Here is a 17,571-nt window from a genome sequence, read left to right as displayed (position 1 = left end):
GACAACTCAGTGTGGCATGGAAAAGGTTTCAGAAAATTAAATGTAGATATGAAAAGCAACCAACCTACCAAATATGCTTGAAGATTAAGGTATTCAATCACTATGTGTCTCCTGCCATAATATAGTTTAGGGAGTAGAAACCTAGGCAACAACAACAAAAAAAGACAGAGCAAAGATTGAGTACCCTGCCATAGTATGTAAAGCATGTTAGCAGGCCTGGTATAGGGTGACTGGCAAATGGATATGAAAGTAGGCAAAATGGTTTTGGTCCCAAGAAATGAAATGGTAGCATATGCAGTACTAGGAAATACACTAGAAAGAGCAAGTAGATTAGGACACTAGAACCTGAAAGTAGGAAGAGCAAAGGGAAGTGGAAGATTTTGGCAATATTTAGACAATGCTGACATTTGCCTGTGTTTTGAACCTGACAGGTAAGCAGAATTAATACTGAAATAATCTTTTTGAACATAAAATATACCATTCATTATCTTAAACTGATGTTATATTACATTATTTGTAATTCAGAAATGGTTCATATACACTAAACCTTCCTCTATGAATAAGATAACCGTTCCCTTCTGTAAAATATTGTGGGTTGAAAGCCTGGACTAAAACAAGGCTGCAGATAATAATGTTCACAAAAAAGTATACTGCTGTACATATGATAAAATAGAGAAAAAAGAAAAAACGGAGGAAAATTAGACAGAACAAAGTGTATGAGGCAAGAATATGATTTTTCTAAGTCAAGTATATAATCAAACTTTATAACTTAAACTAACAAAGAAAATAGTTTTCACTGGTTGGAGATTAGAAGATTAGAAAACAAAACCTAACCACTGTATTTTTAATAAATCAAATACTCCTCCATCTGGATAGCTAAATAGCTAGTAGAATGTTTAGCTAATCAAAGAAGACATTTGCTAAATGGCAGACAGAGTTCTTTTCTGAGTGATTGTTTTCATGGCCCAAATCAAAGTGGAAGTAACTATTGTTACAGGCTGCACAAGAAGCCATAGGTTGGGTTGTGACGGTATAATGAAATGAAGGTTTCAGGAGCTGGTACCAAACATGTAGATAACAGGTGAATGCTAGAAACACTGGTGGGATATCATGGCTGGAGAACAGCTGGAAGCTGGAGCACCTTTTACATAAAAAAAGGAAAGATGGAAGAAAGCTGAGATTTTTTAGCACAACCTACCTGATTCTTTGGAGCCACAATGTGCCATGAACAAGTTACTCCTGCTGGGTAATCTCGATCAGGCCAATTAGGTGTTTTAAAGGATCCAGAAGGCTTATCTAGTCGTCCACCACAGTACTGGTCTCCTAAAAATATACAACATACAGCTAGTCCCCAAAACCCAATTCCATATATTGGATTGCCGAAACCTGCTTACAAAGGACACAGTAAATCCAGCCTACAGGAGTCCATCTATCCAAATCCAACTGTAATAGAATGGTCACAGAACTCTGTCACTAGCATCAGTTCAATGGTTTTGGAGACTGCACCATGGTTCATTATTTCAGCCCTTCCTTTTTCACATTGAGTGGCCACTTCCTTTCCCCTGCCCCAGTAGTGCAGTCAATTTTAAAAGAAAGGACCTGCATCGTTTCAATTTATTATGCACAACATGTCTTACAACATTTTTAAACAGGAGTTTAAAAATTCTTAGTATTTGCATCAGGTAAAATCTAGTGGGAGGCCACTGTATGAATTATATAAAACAAAAATATAAGAGGAGAAGTGTTGTTGTGTCAACTAGTTGTAGCAAAAAAGTAACTGAGGTGGGTTACACACCGCCATTAAAGTATGCGCAGAGCACGTACTAGGGTTAGGGAGGTGCGGTGCTTCCGCACCTCCCTAACCCTAATACGCGCTCTGCGCGTAAAAAATGACGACGGCCGTTCCAGACAGCCGCCGCCATGAGGATGTCACGTCCGCGCCGCCTCTATACGGGGCGGCGCGGACGTGATGTCCTCGCTCCGCGCCAGGGTGCCTAGTGCGCCCTTAACGCGGAGCAGGAAGGAGCTCCATTTCGGAGCTCCTTCCTGGTTTGCGGCGCCGCTTTGCGTCGCTGGGCACAGCCTTCAGACGGCTGCGCCCAGCGAAGCAAGGGAGACAGGGGCCAAGCGGCCCCTTTCTCCTCCTCCCCGCCGCCGCGGGGTGTCCTTGGGGCTTGAAGCCCCAAGGACACCCCTTTTCAGGCTGCGGGGAAGCGGCATTTTGCCATTTCCCCACAGCCTGAAAAGCGGCGGATCGGGGCCTCAGTGGCTGCCGTTCTGGCAGCTGAGGCCCCGATACACCGGGGAAAGGGGCGGGTACAGCCCGCCCCAAATGGGCGGTCTTTAACCCGCCAAAGATTCTTGTTTCATCTTAAAGACTTAGGGCCTTATTGTGCTAGGTATTTCTCCTGCTACAGGAGTGTGCTTTTAAAAATTCTATTCAAGCATATATATAAAAATATATAAATATAAAATATAAATGAAAATAGTCTTATATTTAAAAGGGCCTTTTCTTCCTTATGTGTAAGTTCCTGATCAGACTTCTAGCTAACTTCAGACTTAACTAATTGCTAATTACTGCCAGATGAAGCCAGCACCTATTGATCTGTCTGCTGTATTTCAATGCTTTTCATCTGCCAGTTATTAGTAAGTCTGAAGTTAAGAAGAAACAAAAAGGAAGGAAGAATTAATAAAATAAATGCTTTTTCAAAGTGTAAAACTCTTTACCTCTTACATTTTGAGACGTGTGTGTGTGTGTGTGTGTGTGTGTGTAAAACAGTGTGTGAGAAAGAATGAGAGACAAATTCCAAAATGGAGCTGGAAAAGAAGGTGGAGTGGGGGGTAGTGAACCAACCAAAACGCCTCCACTGACTGCCCATAAAAGCGCAATTAAACCTTCATACAAGAAATCACAGTGGAAAAGTAGCAGGAAAGGAGGTCATTAATGGATTTTTTTGGCTAATAAAAATAAATGCTTTCAAAATTATCACTCCTGAGAAAAACAACAGAAGAGCAATGGTATCATGCAATAAAGCTGAAGCAATAGAGGGACTAATGTGTTGCTATGACACTACAACACCATGGTATAAGATTGCAAGAATTTTTATTTAGCACAAAGTTTTGTGGACTCCTGTTCACTACACAGGTAGGCCAGCGTCTAGGAAAGCTTACTCCAAACAATTGAAAAAGTCTTTAAGGAATGCCAAGCCTCCTTACTGTTATGATTATACAGTTGCTGGAAAAATCAGATGTCAAAACCCTTTTATCAGGCCATCCACATTCTTCAGAGACATACTGGAAAGGAATGCTGCTTGAAGTATAAAGCACTCTGGAGACCGCTTTCGAGCCAGTATATTAAATCCAATACCATTATATATCATATCCATTCAAGAGCATTTCCTTCCTCTCCTTTATAAGGGTCAGGGATTAGAATGCAGTTAGCTCCAGCCTTGAGATATGTTTTATTAAAGAAGAAAGGCACTATAGGTTTAGATAATGAGAAAGGAAATGAGCAAATATTCACCTAAATATAATCAACTTGCATATTTAGTCAGTAAGAGAAAAAATTGATTTCTTTTAAAGATATATCTAAACAAGCATACTACTTGTTTAAACCAATAGTGACATTTCAATCAAATACTTTTTATACAAATACACAGTAATTCTACCATACCACTTTGTTGCAATTTGGGGGGGGGGACAATAATGCATTTAGATATTATAACTCATTGCTTGGTTACCAAATGACCTTCAATTCTAATTAAATCCCCCTTTCCAAAGATTTTTATATGCAAGTATGGACCTTAATGAGTTTCTAATTGTAAGCTTTAAGGATTTGCAAAATACCTCTTTCATGTGGTTCTGCTGCAGAAAACTTTGCCACGAAGCCATTTCCAGCTGTATTGGCATCTGAAATCATCTGTACTAACATTTTATTGCTGTTGGCCACAAGAGCACCAGGTTTCAGTGTGCCACAGAACCTTCCAAGTCGTTGGCTGTTTGTATGACCACTGTAAACATCCACAAAATCATATCGGCACAGGTTGTCACTTTCTAAGTCTATAAATCTAAAGGAAAGGACAACCACTTTTCCTTCAGGAACCTACAGAAACAAAGGAAAGAACAGCTTAAGGGTAATAGTTTATGAGTTATTTTCAGGATATAAATCTTACTCTTTATATATTTTACATGCTGTCTCTTACAAAGTCGGTATCAAGTCTTTCTGAAGCCTCCATTGCTCTCATATTAGTGCTCCATCCAAATACTTGTCCTTCTGTTTTATACAAATAAGCAATTATGTTCATCCGACCTCCCTCCTCTTTAGATCAACACTCAATGATGTCATTTACCTTTTACTGGGTGGCATTATATCTTAACAGCAACACTTTGAAGTTCCTAGCAATATTTTTAAACAGCAACATATTCAAATGCTTTAATATGGTATTTTAATAACAATTCTTTCAAAAGCTTAGTCTAAACTTAGACACTTATTTAAAAGGGCCTTCTGTTTTCATGTAAACAAATATTAAAACTTGTATGCCTCCACCATACTAATGAGATACTGTGTGGTCATATGCTAGCACAACTAATGAAATCTCTTGCCTTTGAAAAAAAGTGAAAGATTGCATGCAAATGTGTGCAAATGATCACTCCTGCTACATTTTAGAGAACTCATCAAGACATATTTTCAGTTTGGTCTTTTGAATGTTTTTAGTAGCATTCTTTCTCTTAATGTTTTCAGTTATAGTTTTGTTTCCATGATGTTTGTTTTCTTGTTTTTGTTCTATTCTACAGCCTTGGTAGCTTCACAGAAAAGCAGCATTATATTTATATAATGTGTGTTCTACCTTACTGCCCAAATTTGGATTCAGTAAATAAAAAGGCACGATTGCTTGTACATTTGTTCTGGCCTGTTGGAAGCTTTTTTTGCATGGCCCCAGTAGGAAACTATGGATCAGCCTTTCTCAATTTGGCATCTTTCAGAAGTGTTAGACTACAGTCCACCCTCCATATCTGCAGATGGTATACCCGTGTTGTCCCTAATGGTGACATATGGTGACTGCGCTGGCATTAGGGACAGCCCTCATTGTACCCAGTGGTGGCACATTCATGCAGCTGCCCTGCTTTGAAGTTTTATTGTCCCCAATGATGGCACCTCTGTGTAGCCACACTGGCATTGGAGACAATGCAGGCTCGAGCATCGGGGGTGTGTGTGTCCTGGAATGGCTCTCCCATGGATACTGAGAGCTGACTGTGCAATGAATATCTAATCTCCAACCAGCATTTCTAGGTGTTTGAAACTGTAGTCGAAAACATCTGGAGTGCACCAGACTGGGAAAAATAAGATATGTCTTCCTCCCATTCATATGTATGGACAGCAGTCAGCAATAAAAAATGCTACGGCAAATTTTTAAACCCAAGATCACTGTCTGCCACTTTCTTGCCAACCACAAAGAAGCAAACAAGCAAAGGTTATAAATCCGTTGCATTTCTCTCTTTCTCCTCCACCCTTTCTCTAGAGAGCTACTACACCAATTCCTTCATTTCCAAGGAAAAGAAAGTTGTTCTTCATTCAGTGCAATGCAATGAAATGAAACACAAATATTTTGAAATTAATTGCAATTTGAATGCAGACATGTATATGATACAATATGTAATACAAAACAGATGAAACTGAAGATCATAGATCTGATTTACTAAAATCATGGTAAAACCAAAAAGAGAGAGAGAGAGAGAGAGTAAGAAAGAGAGAGAGAGGGAGAGATGGAGAGGAAGGAAGGAAGGAAGGAAGGAAGGAAGGAAGGAAGGAAGGGGGAGCTCCCTGCCTCTGACATGCAGTTCTATTCTCTATCCCATGTTAAAATGAAAAACAAAATTCTGAATGTGTCTATATGTATGTGGAAAACCAGGGTGGCCAATGCGTAGTCTTCCAGATGTCATTCAATTGTAACTCTGGGACTGGCTAAGATTACTGGGAGTTGCAATCCAACAATATCAGGAGGGTCATATGTTGTCTGTCCTTGATACATATAAATGGAGAACAAATACTTCCAACAGTGAAAATATTTTGCAGAATGCCAGCCCTCCACTTTTTTTTTTTTTTGGCATGGACAATTTGTATGAACAGATATTGGCTTAGTTTCAAAAATGCAATTACTGAATACATATGAAGATTTATTTTTGTCAGTGTGGTGGGGCTCTGTAGTTTTAGTGGCCATATTTCTCACACAAATATTTACTTATGCTGTTTCCTCAGGATAGGAAAAGAAAATTTTCTATCTGTATTACCAAACTTCACCGAAATGGTCAGAATTTAAACTATTTTTCAGATGTTTCAATCTAGCTATTCAGGATCAAATTTTACATGCATTTGAGTCAAGAGGATAATGCCTCAGCTCAATGGATTAATTTAATGGGATTCATATTCTGTCTCAGTAATAATTTCCAACTCATCTGTCCATGCTCTGATGTTTAAAATGTGTGTGCACAGAGAAATGGCAATAGCTTAAGATCTGAATACCTTATACTGCAGCTCTCTTTTACAGCCAATAAAACACTTCTTGGTCCTCATTCCTCCTCATGAAGCTAAAGTGGATTCACACTCCTAATTTCTTATCTGTGACTCATGATGCATTAACAACTCTAACTATAAAACTAGCAGAGCCACAGTTCCGTCCTTGTATTACTATTGGCAGCCATTCTTCCCCAAACCTTGTTAAGAAGTGTTTAAGGGACTGTGAAGGTTGAAGAGGGGAGCAAGGGAGCTAAAATTTAACATTGCTTACTGTAGTTAATAAAAAACAGTTTTTCAAAACACAATTCTTGTCACCAGAAGTGTAATGGAATTCTGCAAATTGTCTACTTAAAGAACTATGACAGCCTTGAATGCTATGATTATATCCTATTTTTATCCACTATAGTGAGTGTTCTTAGATTACTCACTCTAAATCACTGAGAATTGTCAAAAAGGGGATAATTTCCAAACCACTGCTATGTGATCCTTTGTGTTTTGTGTCCTTCAAATTACTATATGAGAGACAGTAACTGTAACAGCTTTGGTAGAACAATAGTTCGACTGCTCGGTCAAGGCTCTAATATAAAATGCTGAATGACCAGCTTCTATAGTTAACAAACAGAATGATCAAGCTTCTATAGTTAGCAAAATTAAAGAATGAGCCTTCTGACTGTAATCTATTTTTTTTGTCCTTAACTACATTTAGATCTTCTAATATGCATTTATAGTAAACTGCTGATGATCATAATAGGAGGAAGTAATATCAATATTCTAAGATATGCTGATGATACCATGCTACTAACGGAAAACATTATAGACTTGGAACAATTACTAAGGAAAGTTAAAGAAGAAAGTCCCATTGGCATGCGGGCATGGCAACTGCACACCACATGCCCTGAGTCCACGCCCCATCCGGCATCACGCCACCAATCCAACTAGATGGCGGGCAGTGTTGGGGCGTTCCTGCAGTGCAGCAACCAGATGTCCCATGCCACAGAAGCATGGAAGAGCTGCAGCAGTGGTGCAAAGAGCGCCTCTTGCCATGACCCTGATCTGGCACTCAAAGGGGTGGCACAGAGCCGCTCTTTCAGGGCAGTCTGTTTTGCCCCTCAGTCAGGGAGGTCACAAGCCTGAATTTGAAGGACCTAAGGAGAGCAGTGGAGGATAGGGTCACTTGGTGATATCTTATCCACAGGGTCGCCATGAGTTGGGGTCAGCCCAAGGGCAGTTAACAACAGCAAAGTAACTTGTGGATTGTAACTTTTATAACTTCAACCCAGAGCAGGAATGGCTTAGTCTGGGAAAGGGCAGGAGCATATATTCTATAACAAGTATCTAAAGTAAGAGGTCCTAGATCTAGCAGTCTTCATCTAAGCACACATTGGATTCTTTGTTTTAGGTCCTAGACTACACACTACTAATATGTTACCAATTTATTATCACAGGTATCTAACAAATCATTCCAAGTATTAGCTACAGAGAAAAATTGCATACAGTATTATTCTCTTTTAAAGTGTTTTTGATGCCAAATTTCTTACTGTGATCTTCCAAGTACATTTGCTGTTTGGTGGGTAGACACCTGGAAATCCTTCACTCCCAATAAAACCTGATGCTCCAGTAAGAATTCCACCACATTTAAAGGACCTGGGAAACAAAAGAAAGTTTTACTTTTGAGAAAGTATTATCAATGCTGAGCAGAATAACTGCCCTATCATTGACAAAATGCACAGAGCATCTGTAAAAAGCAATTAAAACACCTGTAACTAAAATTCAGTAACCTCTGTCAAGTACACATTTGTTATTCATTAGTCGGGTCTATTCCACTGGAGAGGAAACTGAGTATTTTTTTTTTAATGAATGATGATGCTTAATAGCTGGATTTCAGCAAAACTTCATTTACCAATCATGTGTACACATCTGCATAAGCACACAGCCTACTGAGGTCATTATTCTGTTTCTTGGTAGCACACTACATGAAATGATTAGATGGGGGGGGGGGTTTAAATTAAATTTGGGCAAACTAGTGAGGACCTGTAAGGGAAAAGTAATTTTTTTGCTTGTCTTTTCCTTTATTTACATATACCAGAGGTTATACATTTAACTATAACTTAATGGGATTACTTTATATTAAACCAGATAAGAAGGGTATCATTTGATCTACTGGAAGTGATGAGAATGAACTTTTGTATAGTATCTCTGATCATTTGTTCATAGTATGTGATTGGTTTGTTGATATGTTGTTTATATGTTTTATTTGTATGTTGTTTATGATTATTTGTAATGTTTGTTTTGTATGTATTCTTTCTACAATAAAAAATATTTTTTTAAAAGATGTTGGTTGCTTTTGGATGTAATGCTAAGCCATGGGCCACCCATGACAGTGGGCAGTAAGTTTGTTTTATTTTATCTTAATTTATTTATCTAAATCCTTATATCTCACCCTGTACATAAAGATCTCAGCGCAGCTTACAGTTAACCTACATGATACATTTAAAATAACATACACAATAAAAAGATTTTAAAAGGCCAAAAACACAATGAACAAATTAAAAAGACATATTAAAGACAGTTAAAGTATTTTAAAACAATTCAAAACTAGACATGTGTGGATGTATAAAACCAGTAAGCCCAAAGAGTCTTAGAGGATAACCAAGGCTATTTAGATTCTGTGCCCTGGCCTGAAATGGATCCAAATAATCTGGAAGCCAGATGAGGTGGGGACAGCATGTTACTGGACACACCTTGAGCCAGTGGTGGGCAGGGACTGGGCTGGCAGTGGGCAAAGTGCTGGAATGTGTCTCCCTCCTGCCACAAACACATTTAGCTTCCTCCCTTTCTGTTTCTCTCTCAATCTCTCTCTCGCACACATCGGGTCATTACAATTATCCTCAGCCCATGAAACAGCTGATAGTCCATAAAACAGCAGTCTAATAAACTACAGGATATAGGGAATTGGCATAGGGATAAGATTCAGCAGAGGCTAGAGTACCAGGGAGCAGGCTGCAATGAAGGGCTGCATGTGAGTGACCCATGGGTTGCTTATGCATGGTTTGTGTGTTTATGTGTCTTTAAATTAGCTGTTGATTTATGATGACCCCATGAATTTCAAAGTGTTTTTGTTTTCTTAGGTAAGAAATATTGAGAGGTGGTTTTGTCAGTTCCTTCCTCTGAAATAAAGCCTGCTACAGCATCTGATATTCATTGGGAGTCTTCACACCAAGTACTGACCAGGTCTGAACCTGCTTAGCCCAAGAGCAGACACTTAGGCCTATGTGTGAGTTAGTGCTAAAAATAAACCTAGCCTCCTGCAGGTATACACAATCCCCACTTTCTTGTGAAACAGTTCTAAAGAAATAGGGGTGTCTTGTTTAGGTCTATGCTAGATGAGGAAGGTGGAACATGGAAGATGTGGGGGAGGTGGGGTAAGGGGAAATAAGCTTCTTTTCATAACAGTGCACTGTGGTTTATACTGTTGTGTCCCAAAGTAAACCACAATGTAAATGAGGGCAATATTATTTTGTTTTATAAATGTGGATAGAAATAATAATGACTTTAATGCCAATTGAATTGCCAAGACTGTGGTAGCTGCTGGCCCAAGAGTTTTAAAAATCCCTGTATATAGCACAAAACTTCCATACCAATCTTTAAATGGTGATGACATTCAGATGATTTCTACTTTCATGGAACTTGAGCCCTAAAGTCAAGCTCTGTATAATTTGTACTAAGTTGAATTCTGTGGTGTGTACTGTTTATGCAAATTACATTACATTTCAATAATTTTGCTTATACTGAATAACATAATTCTGCTTTATGGGGAATAAACAATACCAAGACTGACTATTGAAAACCGCTTTGGCCACGTTCTGATTGCAGAAATGTAACACAATATTGCTTGTTTGTCAAAGCCAGATGTTGTATAATGAAAATGACAAACTAATTTTTAGAAGTACCTAATTCTAATGGAAGAACAAGGTGGACATAAATTTTATCACAACTGATAGATGGTATGAACATAACTATGGGAAATCCTTGAGAGCAAGAATCATCAAATGGTGATCAAAAGACAAAAAGTAGCAGACCACATGGGTAGGTCTAGCAGTTGTAGCAAGGTCACTAGACAAGATTCGTCCAGTGACTCACCCTCTTTCCAAGAACAAGATATGACACAGATATGACAAACTGTTGACTAATGCTCAGTGAAGGAATAGTTTAGGTCTAGGGAAGGACTGACTTCTGATTTACATAATCTCGTTTTTCTTTACAAAAATCCTAATGGGTTACCTAAGTTTTACAAATTCATCAAGAAAGATGGTATGATTAGGATCTCTTAAGAATTAAAGTGTAAATTAAGGATAAAGGCAGATACATTTTCCCACTGAATACGCACTGTCTGAATCTGTGTTAATACACAGGGCTACTTTCATACCAGCAGAACAACTTTATGTTGATATGCACATAATGTCCTACCATACAACTGCCAACAACATAGTGAGCAAGAAACATGGTTTGTGTGTGTGTCATTTTGGGGGATGGGCTGAGCAACAACCAGCTTTAGACTTGCTTTCAGTGTATAATGGAAGCAAACACATGAATTTCCCTTCTGCCTCAATTTAATTCTGTTATGTTATTCTGATCAAGTCTATTTGGTTCAGATCAAGTCTTTCATTCTTTGCAAACAATCACAGCTGGAATATACGGCTTGAGATGTTGTTGAACTGCACTCTCATCGACTACAGCTGGCATGAGAGGTAATGGGAGCTGAAGCTCAACAACATCTAGAAGCCCATACAATTACCATTCATGTCCTAGACAAGGTGCCAGTACAAAGCTCTCTTATTTAATTAATTCAATGTGTGAAGTGAAAAACAACAATATGATTCCTTGTTGCTTTTCTATACAACATACAACAGTCATGTTAGCATGTTGGTAAAGTCAATTGTATTACATTCTTTAATAAGAGATATGTTTAGATTTATCATTTGTTGTTTATTGTTGTTAACTGCCTGTGAGATGACTCTGACTCATGACGACTCTATAGATGAGACATCTCCAAGGTCCCCTGTCCTCCACTGCTCTGCTTAGGTCCTGTAAATTCAGGCCCATGACCTCCCTGATTGAATCCAACCATCTGGTGTACATTCTCCCTCTCTTATCCCAGCATTATTGTCTTTCTTAGTGAGTCATGTCTTCTTATGATGTAACCAAGATATGACAGCCTCGATTTGATCATCTTGGCCTCTGAGGAGATTTCAGGCTTGATCTGTTCTAGGACCTATTTGTTTGAATTTTAGGCTATCCAAAATATCCTCAGCACTCCTCTCCAGCACCACATCTTAAATGAGTCAATTTTCTTTTTATCCACTCTCTTCACTGTCCAGCTCTCACATCTGTACATGGTGATGGGGAATACAATGGCTTGGACGATTCTAACTTTAGTGCCCAGTTATATATTTTGGCTCTTTAGGATCATATATAACACCAAATCAACATATATTGAAATTGTTTAGAAGTTTCAGATGGCACATAGTAGAATCATAGACTCATAGAATCATAGAGTTGGAAAGACCTCAAGGGCCATCCAGTCCCACCCCCAACCATGCAGGAATACACAATCAAAGCACTCGAGAGAGAGATGGCTATCCAGCCTCTGTTTAAACACCTCCAAAGAAGGAGAATCCACCACACTTCAAGGCAGCATGTTTCACTGTCCAGATGTCTTGTCAGGATGTTCTTCTTAATGTCTAGGTGGAATATCTTTTCCTGTAGTTTGAACCCGTTGCTTTGTGTCCTATTCTCTGGAGCAGCAGAAAACAAGCTTGCTAAGTACGACATCCTTTCAAATATTTAAACTTGGGACTTTTTCACATGGGGAAAATTGGAAGGTTAAAATGATCATAATGCACCGTCATCCAGAGCATTAGGGACAATTTTGAAATTGCTTTTCACATGATGCTGCATGCAAACCAGTCAGAATCCAGACAGAAAGTGAGGTGAATCAGGGAATATGCATTTTTGCAAAAATACTGTGTTTTCATTTCCAGTTCATTCATGAATTCACTTTCGTCATGTAATTGTAGCAGTCTGAAAACCATGTACCCGTTTCTCTCTATTCTCAGATTTCCCATGGTACTTTGCTGTGCCAAGGAGAGGGAGAAAGCCTTGTTCTTAAAGGAATACACACATGCGCGCGCACACACCTCTTTCCCTTGCGCGGCTGGTCTCCTCTTCTTGCAACTTTTAATTAAGGGAACATCTGGTGGGAGAACAAGAGAGAGGACGTTTTGCAATTCCTCCTGTACAGAAGGGAGAATTGGAGGATAGGTCCTGGAAAAGGAGGGCATCTGGGAGTTTAGCCATCACTGAAACCAGGCAGTTATGGACCAGCCACCTCCTCTTTCTCTCATGTGTGTGTGTGTGTGTGTGTGTGTGTGTGTGTATGATTTTATGGGAGTTTGCAAAGGGAAACCTCAGCCTTCTTTCCTCTGAAACAGCTTCTGGGGCAAAGTTTCCCTTCCCTCTCTGGAGCATGTGTGTGAATGCACTTGTGGAAATGACAGTTTGGAGTATGTTATTTCCAAGCTAGCAACGGGATTTATCCTATCTCTCTGAAACCCAAATTTGCTTTCAACCCACTTTCTTGCTTAAGTAATGTGCTTTTTAGCACTTGTTGTGCTCTTTGTGTGATAAGCATTAGTGAATTTGCTTGTTTTTCTGAGATGCCAACATTTTAACCATTTTCGGGATGGAAGCGCATAGGTCATTGTGTGAAAAGTCCATGGTTATCATGTCACTTCTTTTCCAGGCTAAACATACCCAGCATTTAAGCCGCTCCTCATAGGGCATGGTCTCCAGATCTTTCACTGTTTTGGTCACCCTCCTCTTGACACATTCCATTATCACATTTTAGTGATAATGAATGGAAAAAATAATTTGAACATCCCCTGTAAGTAGGAAAAATGTATTAACAACCTGCCTGCTACTGTTGGGCCCCTCGACTCTATAAATAGTTACAGGGACCCTGCTTGCGGGGTAAGGACACTATGCTGTTGCCAAGATAGAAGTAAAATTCATCTGTCAGTTCAGCTATTTTGGGGGCTTACAGGGAAGGAGGCACCACTTTGTTCTCTTGTCTCCAGCAGCAAACATCTTGGCTTGGGCCAGTCTGATATGTGGCAGGCACAAACTGGGGAGCTGTGCCTCATTCATTGCCCTGTAGCATCTGTTCAATGTGTGCGCTAACATGCCTGCTGGCATGTTTTCCCTGCAAACATTACGGGTGTTGATGTGGTGAACAAGTACTAAATCTGGACGCCACTTAAGCATGAATCACTTCCCATTCCTCAGAACAGTAGCACGCTTCTTCAGAAGAAAAAAGGGCCACTTTTTATGAAGCTGTCTATATAATAAGTGAAGTCGAGCTTTTTGAACAAACAGAAGCCACACTTTTCAACACTAACGGAAACTCTTACTTTCCCTGAAGCCTGAGATGGGAGGGCCAGTTGTGGTGACTTTGTGGTGAGGGAAATGCACTCTGTGCATACTCAGATGCACTTGTTCCCCTCCTCCCCTCAAATCCTGACAATCCTTCATATGACAAAGTTGCATTCATTCAGAATCAAAACCAACTTTCCAGCAGAGTACCCATGCAAAACTCCTGAAACTGCATTTAAAACAAAGATTTATCACCCTAAGACTGATGAAAAGGGTTGTGTGCCAGTCATAAATGCTGAAAACTGGAAGCCAGTGCTCAAAGATTTGCCCTGGGCAACTCATCCCTTCAAAAGGGTTTAAAAGGAGACAAGAGAAAGTGTGCACACCCACTAGGCTTGGAAAACATAGCTCTCATTTTCTCCCTCTCTCAGGCAGCATCTGCACCACAGAAATAATGCAGTCTGAAACAGCTTTAACTACCATGGCTCAATGCTATGGGATTCTGGGATTTGTGAAACATTTCAGCTTCTCTTTCAGAGAGCTCTCTGGTGCCACAACAAGCTACCAACTTCAGGATTCCACAGCATGGAGCCGTGGCAGTTAAAGTGGTGTCAAACTGCATTATTTTGGCTGTGCGGATGCAGCCCTCACTTCCCAACTCCCAGAATTCCATAGCCTTGAGCCAGAAAAGAATAGTGGTGCCAAACCGGGTTATTCCTCCAGTGTGGATGCATCCTGAAGGACCTTTTGGGATTCCTCCTGGACAGGAGGCTGGAGAAGGAAACCCTCTGGTCACCCTAATCGAAAAGGAGGACAAGGCACCCCCAAAATGCAGGGCATGAAAGAAAAATGGAGGACAGGGCCACCTAAAAACCGAAACGCCCAGGGACATAACTGCATGCTTCTTAGCCCTGCTGCAAAGGGAGGAGGAGGCCTCCTGAAGAGGACGCGTCCGGGAAAAGGAGGACGTGGCTGGAGGGCTCACCTGGCTCTTGGCTGCTGCTGCTGCTGCTGCTGCTGCTGCCGGGGTCCGGGGTCCTGGGCTGCTGTGGCCAAGAGGACCCCCAGGAGGGCCAGCAAAGAAGACAGAAGGGCTGCTGCTCTCATGCTTTCCCCTCAGAGTCCGGCGGCGAGGCTCCTCTGAGGCTGAAGAGGAACCTCTTCTTCTGAAAGCCTCCTCCTCCCGCCTCCCTGACCCACTGCTTGGCCGGAGGCGGCAGCAGGACCCTCCCTTCTCCGCCTCCTCCTCCTCCTCCTCTCCTGCTTTGAGGGGGACCAGCCACGTCCTCCTTTTCCAGGACATGCCCTACATTCAGGGCCACCAGAGAGTGGCCTCCTTCTCCTCCACCTTCCCCCATCATCCCCCCCCCCTTCTGCCCAGGAGGCAAGCCAAAAGGCCCTCCATCTGGAGCACAACTAAGAAGCAGGACTTGATCTCCTGACCTGAGTATTCTGTTTCTGAGTATATTTTGGAGTGTGAGCAGGAGTCTTTTTTATTGGGTCATGCCTACCATCTTTTTTAATTCTTCCAGGTCCTACATTTGGCCATGCCTGGTCCTCCTTTGGGCTCAGGACATCTGGTCCCCCTCACTCCAGGGTGTTTTAATATGATATAGTTGGGGGAGGGAATAATAGATTGTATTTTAATGTATGTTTTATTCTATATTGTATTTTACTGATATTTCTAAGCTGCATTGATTCTGCAGGAGAGGCGGGATAAAAATAAATTATTATTATTATTATTATTATTATTTATTTCAGCACCTTCTGTCCAGGAGGAATTCGAAAAGGTCCTCCATCTGGAGCAAGACTCAAGTATGAATTTACATTTATATTGGCGCTTTTAGCTTTTATGTGGTCATGTATTTCTTGAAGCTCCTGTATTTTGCCATGCCTGCTCCTCCTTTGAGGTTTCGACATCTGGCCACACTGGTCTCCAGAGTCATAAGCTCCTATGGAGTTTATCACACAGGAGGGATTCTGTGCAAAAAAGGGATTTTAAGTGCCCCCCCCTGCAAAAGTGGATTTATTATGAGACAACGTCCAGGCTAACCAAACATTAATCTGGACAGAAAGTAGAAAAGACTTGCAAAAGCGCAATTGATTTTCAGATGACGTTGCTGTTAAGGTGCATTAAAACGACATTAACTCAGCTAGAAAGTAGACAAAATACAATTCTTTTTACTTCTTGAAAATCCTGAAAGTAAAAAGAATTGTGTTTTGTCGACTTTCTAGCCAGTTTAACGTTGCGTTAACCTCGATGTGTCTGAAAATTAATCGTGCTTTTGCATGTTTTCTTAGTTTGTTGGAGAGATTTAAATCCCGTTTTAAATACCGTTTCTGCGCGAGATGCCTCCCGTGTAATAAACTCCATAGTCCAACGTTCAAACCACTGCACCACATTGCCTCTTCCACTGGAAGTCATGGCCAGAAGTCAGGGTGACCAGACATTCTCCTTTTCCAGGACCTGTCCTTCATTTCACCCTTCTCTTCATGAGGAATTCCAAAATGTCTTCCATTTGGAGCACTACTAAGAAGCATAAATTTATATTTAGTATTAGTGATTTTAGCTTTTATTTGGGAATAGCATGCATTGTGAGATTGGCTGTTGCTCATTAGAAATGGTGGAAACAGAAAAAGAAGCATTCTGAATTGGAAGCCGCTGCCTCTTCTTATATGACCTGGTATGTTTTGAGGCATCAGAACATAGGCAGGGCAAGGCAGCAGTATACATTTGTAACACAAGCCACCTCTGACACATATGACAATAATATCCCACACATACAATATCACGAGTCATTAAAGGCAGGTAAAGGTATTCCTCTTTGACAAGGTTGTCAAGTCATGTCCGACTGTAGGAGGTGGCGTTCATCTCTATTACTAAGCCGAAGAGCCAGCATTGCCAAAGACGATTCTGTGATCATGTGGTCAACATGACTGCATGGAACGCTGTTACCTTCCCACCAAAGTGGTACCTATTTATCTACTTGTACTTTTACATGCTTTCAAACTGCTAGGTTGGCAGAAGCTGGGACTAGTGACAGGAGCTCACTCTGTCACACGGCACTTGGGCCTTGAACTGTCAACCTGCCGATCTTCCAATCGTCAGAACTGGCATCTTCACCACGGAGCCAGCGCATCCCTGGCATAACCAACAAAACAAAACAAAACTGATATCACATAATACTAGAATCCATCCCCTGAAGGCGAATGGTGGGATATTAGGCAAAGATAAAAGGAAATACTTTTTTGCACAGTTAAACTATAGAATTCCCAACCCCAAGTTGAAATGATGGCTGACACCATGGGACGCTTTAAAAGGGAACTGGGTAAATTACTGAATCAATTAGTCACAATGTACTTATACCCCTTGCAGTAAGTGAAGTGGCATGCATTTGTATAAACAACGCTGGGTTTACTTTTTAAAATATTTTGTATGTTGATAATTTTTAACTATGTTGGAACCATTGTGCGACTGGACAGCAGGGTTCGATTCCCCGCTCAACCATATAACCCACTGGGTGACCTTGGGGAAGTCACACGCTCTCAGCCTCAGGGAAAGGCAATGGCAAACTTCCTCTGAATAAATCTGGCCCAATGATACAGTTGCCTTAGGGTTGCCATGT

The 17,571-nt window shown here is 40.6% G+C and overlaps 1 protein-coding gene across 1 annotated transcript in view; it reads right to left on the bottom strand.

Annotated features, from left to right (window-relative positions):
* Window positions 1–15,074, bottom strand: part of LOC149318162 (procollagen C-endopeptidase enhancer 2-like) — a 28,161-nt gene extending 13,087 nt beyond the window's left edge. Inside the window, exons 1-4 of the mRNA XM_089507736.1 lie at window positions 14,952–15,074; window positions 8,053–8,158; window positions 3,847–4,102; window positions 1,199–1,323 (exon numbers count right to left, since the gene is read on the bottom strand). Coding sequence (XP_089363862.1) covers window positions 1,199–1,323; window positions 3,847–4,102; window positions 8,053–8,158; window positions 14,952–15,052 — 588 coding nt within the window. The 5' untranslated portion in view covers window positions 15,053–15,074. The remainder of the gene's footprint in view (window positions 1–1,198; window positions 1,324–3,846; window positions 4,103–8,052; window positions 8,159–14,951) is intronic.
* Between the last annotated feature and the right edge of the window lie 2,497 nt (window positions 15,075–17,571).

Source organism: Sceloporus occidentalis, unplaced genomic scaffold (assembly GCF_023333645.1).
Source record: "Sceloporus occidentalis isolate IW3139 unplaced genomic scaffold, rSceOcc1.0.p SCAF_2, whole genome shotgun sequence".
Classification (NCBI taxonomy): domain Eukaryota; kingdom Metazoa; phylum Chordata; class Lepidosauria; order Squamata; family Phrynosomatidae; genus Sceloporus; species Sceloporus occidentalis.
This window is presented reverse-complemented; position numbering and strand designations above follow the sequence as displayed.